The 5449-nt window shown below is 50.1% G+C and overlaps 2 protein-coding genes across 2 annotated transcripts in view; one reads left to right on the forward strand and one right to left on the reverse strand.

Annotated features, from left to right (window-relative positions):
• The window catches only part of EMH_0022870 (uncharacterized protein), a gene marked incomplete at both ends in the record, with an annotated part of 3362 nt that extends 1401 nt beyond the window's left edge, over positions 1-1961 (forward strand). Inside the window, 8 exons of the mRNA XM_013502032.1 lie at positions 11-117; positions 244-414; positions 599-757; positions 924-1029; positions 1195-1301; positions 1403-1519; positions 1687-1792; positions 1892-1961. Coding sequence (XP_013357486.1) covers positions 11-117; positions 244-414; positions 599-757; positions 924-1029; positions 1195-1301; positions 1403-1519; positions 1687-1792; positions 1892-1961 — 943 coding nt within the window. The remainder of the gene's footprint in view (positions 1-10; positions 118-243; positions 415-598; positions 758-923; positions 1030-1194; positions 1302-1402; positions 1520-1686; positions 1793-1891) is intronic.
• Positions 1962-3201: 1240 nt separating this feature from the next.
• Positions 3202-5449, reverse strand: part of EMH_0022880 (MORN repeat-containing protein, putative) — a gene marked incomplete at both ends in the record, with an annotated part of 6369 nt that continues 4121 nt past the window's right edge. The window contains 5 exons of the mRNA XM_013502033.1: positions 3202-3528; positions 3763-4155; positions 4504-4686; positions 4883-5060; positions 5179-5363. Of these exons, the coding sequence (XP_013357487.1) occupies positions 3202-3528; positions 3763-4155; positions 4504-4686; positions 4883-5060; positions 5179-5363 (1266 nt within the window). The remainder of the gene's footprint in view (positions 3529-3762; positions 4156-4503; positions 4687-4882; positions 5061-5178; positions 5364-5449) is intronic.

The following is a 5449-nucleotide window of genomic DNA, read 5'->3' on the forward strand; positions in this document are numbered from 1 at the left end:
CAATAAACAGGTTTTTCACGAAGGTCAAGTTTGTTTTGCCCAGCCTAGACGACGAGCAGGCCTTAGTGTCACTGAATAACCAAAGAAATGCACCAACATCTGGAAATCCAGATCTTCGTAAGCGCTCCCACTCCGTATTTCGTCGACGAAGCGAATGCGCTGACTCTATCCATTGCCATGTGTACTTTTGGCTTCCATAGTGTATGCATACTCCCGCTGTCTAGTGCGTGCCGCCTACTGCAGCAGGCACTTCACTAAAGGCCGCTGAGCCGCCCCACTTATCCCCTTCAAGCGCCAGTGAAGCTAAACCAGGAACAGGGGACGAGAAGCATGACAATGCATCTCCCCCCGCACAAAAGGATATTTCAAAGGCAAATATGATCCAGCTGGACCCTACGGATCATCCTATATTTCGTAAGCATGAAATACAAGCTAGTAGATAGGGAATGGACAGATTATATCTCCCGATCTGGAGGTCTAAGTAGAGCTTTATATGTGTCAGAATATAGAATATGGCTGGTAATAAACATATTTGCTCTCGCCTATGCTAGCAGAGCAGCTACTGATTTTTCCATATTTTGTGTGTCGTGTCATGCAGCCTCTATGCAGTCCAGAGCCGCGAGCGACATGGTCGGTCCGGTCATATCTGACTTGGTCAGCGACATGTTCGTGGTGTATATCAACTTTGCGGTGGATACGAAACTGGTTTCCAGGCTAGTTTCGCTCTTTCTCCTGCTTGACTACCTTGAAAAGCAAAGTATGCTGTTTGGAAACCCCTTTCGATACACTACAACACAGTGCCTCCAGGGCCTGAGCACTAGAGAAAATGTGGGGGCATGCAGTTGGCGCATTGCATAACATTTGACGGATGCGCCTTGCATCTAACTTTGCCCATTAACTCAAATAAGTTTGGTGTTTTGCAGGCTTCAAAAATGTTTCTTACGACGTATTTCAGACCGCCTGTACAAAGTCTGGGGGAGATATTACTTCCCATTCTTTTTTAACATGGCTGTTGGACCATTCCGGCACGTGAGACTTTTTCCTCTCCTCAGCTCCTGCTTCGTTGAAGCATCCCGTGAAAATGGGCCTGCTAAACCCTTCGGGGTGACAGCTCGTTACTTGTGTAGTATGTTCCCAGTAGACGCCAGACACAGATGGTGGCTTTGCAGTCGTGTTTTTTGACTTTCTGAACAGGTCAGCGTTGCAGGTTATGGAGTACATTGAGCACTACCCCTACAGAATCCCCAAGGAGGATCTTTTCGACCAAGATAGTGATGTTATATTCTTGCTGTGCCATCCGAGTAAGGGCACACTGCGTTAGTGCACGCGGTTGTCAAAAGTGGCAGCAGTTAGACCTCTCTTCGAGCTCACGACAACTCATTTATACTTCTGTTTGGTGCAGCCGGAAGAGAAAACAAAGGATCTGCTTGCAGTGGCTGCATAATGGACCGCTATCTGGGGCACTTATTGGCGAAATCGGAAGCAGCAGTTTCCAACGCATGCCAGCTCATCCTGTCAGGTCCGTACAAACCAGAGCACTCAAATTTTACCGATAGGCGCATAATAAAAGCTAGTATGTACAGCGTACCGCACAGAAAACACTAATTGGATTCTAGTTTGAAGTGATGATGGGGCCCCAAATGGCGAAGTACCTCCTTTTCTGGGCGGCTATGATGCATTCCACAGGTGACGCCAGAAGGCTCTCAGCAGTTGCCCAATCTTATTCGTTTCCCTTGGAGAAGCTCAACAGGGCAGTATGCAGGCTCAAAGTAATACTGCTGATGCTAGGAAAGTATGCATTCGCCCCCCTTGACCGACCCCTATGTAAATGCCACCCCACGGTTCCTCGTTCAGTAGGGCACACCATCTGTATTCGGTTTTGAGACTTCAGGCTAAGGGAAAAGAGTGTACAAAAGGAAAAGAAAGATGAACCTGATACTCGCGACCTCTTCAAACGGTAACCTGAACGAAGCATGTAGAAGGATGCGGGGCGGGGGGAAAGCGGGGTTCTGGTTGTGAACGAAGCTTTCCTGCTGGGATCGAGAAGAAATGCAGCGTCCCGCTCATCCGTGCACACTTACGTACAAATTTTGAATTGCAGGCAATCAGTTGACCACGGGTTGACGAGCCAGCAGCTGGAAGAGACCGTTAAAATTGGAGGAAGTNTTGCAGGCAATCAGTTGACCACGGGTTGACGAGCCAGCAGCTGGAAGAGACCGTTAAAATTGGAGGAAGTTTCTTTGAGCAGCTGGCCGAAAACGCAAGCGAAACAACAAGCCGAACGGAAATGCGGGTAAGTTCGAGTGAACCAAGTCAAGACGAAAAAAAGTCTCTTTTGCCTGTCAACTCTAAGCAGTGTTGAAGTGTGCAATGTGGAATCCCTGCAGCGGCGATATCGGCATTTCTTGGCTCACGTTCGCACAACTCTCCGGTTGCCCACAAACCTCAGGTGCGCAAGCAAGCTCTCATATTTTTCAGCCTTCGGAAAAACAGATCTGTTCTTGCCAAAAAGCCGAGCGCATTGCGCTGTTGTGGTGCAGATGTGAAGAACTTGATATCCTGGCCAATCTTATGTACTACTTCCTTGACACCAGTACGTTCCACACTTGGTGGGAAAATCGTTACAAGAGTGGCGCAGGTTCGGCGACCCAGTTTTCATGTGGAAAAAAAGAAGTAGATCCCCTTGTGTCAGCCTTTGAGGAATATTAAGTTGGGGAGCATACGTTCCCCCTATGGAGCAACTAGCTCAGCAGATTCCACAGCGTAGCGCTAAATGCGTCACATAACGCTCGACGCGCCTCTGAAGTGGGCGTTCCGAAGGCCACAAGTCAAGGAGCACATACAACTCAGAGAATGCAAACTACATCTGGAACGGAGCAGGCATTTAAAATGCAGTCAGCACTAGAGCACGCGTCACATACGAGCCACGCAATGCCATTCTTGCTTTAAACATGGCTCAACAACGTTTGGTTGGCTGCTGCACAGTACGGCACGCCTATTCCCTTCTCTACCTTCTAGCTTAAACCCGCAGTGGGACATCAACGCCCAAACCACCGCAGTTCTTTGTCACAATTTTTTATTGTTGTCTTCGCTCTGTGGCACAAACGCCGTTTGCATGTTCAGTTCAGCTGCACACAAATGTCGTGCGCCGGAATAAGAGCCGCCTTGTGCAAGTCCTACGTGCACTGTACCCATACAGTGTCAACAGCCGTAGTTCCGAGGGCTCTTCGAAGGTGAAGCAGTGCAAGGAGTAGTGGGAGCCGAGCTACGTGGCTGAAACAGCGGGCAGTTGGCGAGTGGGAACGTTTCAAATGCCTCAAATACAAGGAGAGGGACTCCCGCAGGCGGCTCTTCACAAGTTTCCTCGTCTTTCACAAAGCCTGGACTGTTTTCCGCCACGAATTTTCCGTAGTAAAAGGTGCCCTCAAGAGTGTAACCTGAAGTAGGGTCGAAATGGCGACCTTCCCCGTGGGGATGCCCAAACCGCCATTCACCGGAGTGTCTTGCGCCACTCCGCGTTATGCACTCCTGCACGCACAGAAACGTGAAATAAATGTGAGTAGAAAACGAGTGATTAACTATCTTAGGTCCAGAAGACGCCTGTGAAGTCTTCTAGTTAGGCAACCCATGTCAAGCCCCTTTGGTTGCGTTTTCCTCGATACACTAACAGGTTTCACTACCCAAGAGGCATCAGCCTGCTGCGCGCGAACCCTGGTTAATGGTGGCATGTCTCAGAGTGGAGATATGTTNTCCTTCGTAGACCTCTCCGGTGTCCTTTCGCTTGCTTAGTCCCCATCCATGCGGTACAATCCTTGCCAAGGCTTCAGTCTGCTCCGCATGCATGTCCTTGCCAACCTCCGCACCCGCACTGCTTCCGATGGATGGGAATTTTAGACTGCCTAAGTACTTGTCCCCGGTCGGGAAGGTGACGCTCCACTCTGCTTGAGGGTCCGGCAAATCATCTAACCACTGCCCATCGATAGTTATCGTCCCCTCTTCATCTCCTTCTTTACTCGCACTCGCACCCCTCAGAACTCCCACAGGGATGGTCAAAACACCAGCTCCGTGCCGCATGCCATTTCTCCACTGGCCGTCATACAAACTACAATCTCTGTAGAGCATGCTACCACTTCCTTCCGGCAACAGAGTCTCCGGCTGAGAAAAACGCAATGATGAATGCACAACAAGGCACCGGTAGAAGCAAGATATCAAGAACTGCTTCCCTTCACAGTGTGAGGGTTTAAGAGTGAACAAGCGGATAATACCTCATCATATCGTTACTGCTATAACGAACTCGAGACACCTAGAAGGAACGAGAGTTGTATCCACAGCAGGTATCTACTACAAGCTGCAAGTAACTGGTCAAGCGGCTTAATGGAAGAAGGTGGCCTACTGAAAGCTCTCCTGTGTAGGTTCTTCCATCAGCGTACACCGCGTTGACGACACCNGAAGAAGGTGGCCTACTGAAAGCTCTCCTGTGTAGGTTCTTCCATCAGCGTACACCGCGTTGACGACACCCGTCACCTTTCCTTCCTCGAAACTGCCCCTTATAACGACACCCTTTCGACACTCCCCAAAAGTTTGTTTTCCCTCGTCTCGCGAGATTGACAGTTTACCTAGACCTTCAAATCGGCCCCTAGCAAACTCTCCTTCATACTCGAGTCCTTCGCGTTGTACGTATCGCCCCTGGTCCACACAATGAACAGCACCCCACAAAAGGCCCATACCGGTTCTGGCGCTGTTCGCTAATTCGTGTCTGAAGAAGCCACATACAAGCCGTGAGCCAGCTGTTCAGCTAAAAGGTGTCCTGCAAAATGCCCGAGCAGTGTGAACCAGGGGATGATCGGTCATTCAAGCTGCTTGCGCCAGGCAACCACCTCACCCGTCCGTGGTACTTGTTGTCAAAGAATTGGCCCCAGTAGCGTTCTTTACGGGAGTACAGATGACCCTCCCCGCTTTTCTTGTTGTGTTGCCACTGCCCCACGTATAGGTACCCTACGGACTCGTGGGCTAGCACCCCGTGGCCATGTCGTTCATCACTGACCCAGGAGCCATCATACCTGCCATTCAAGCGCACCAAAGCATTCCAATGCAAGCATTAGCAGAGGTATGTGCGGACGAAACACAAGCAAAAATGTTCAAACGTCACATGCGCAAAAACATGCCGCATGCTGTTACCTCATGCCGTCGGCAGAACAGTAGACACCATCCCCATGTCTCTGGGATGCCCAGAACTGGCCATCGTAGCAATCTCCATTGCTGTACAGATACTTAGCATAGCCACAAGTGGGCGGGGGCTGCATAGTCTCATGCTTCGCCGAAGGAGCTCCTTCGTTTGGCAGCCGATGCTCAAGCAGCCACACCTGCGGCTCATAAGCACAACTCCGTTCACCTCAGTGGACAGACAGAATCACCTCAGAAGTTCATTTCATTTCCACGTGTTCAGGGA

Source organism: Eimeria mitis, genomic scaffold (genome assembly GCF_000499745.2).
Source record: "Eimeria mitis Houghton genomic scaffold, Emh_scaff813, whole genome shotgun sequence".
In the NCBI taxonomy this organism is placed as follows: domain Eukaryota; phylum Apicomplexa; class Conoidasida; order Eucoccidiorida; family Eimeriidae; genus Eimeria; species Eimeria mitis.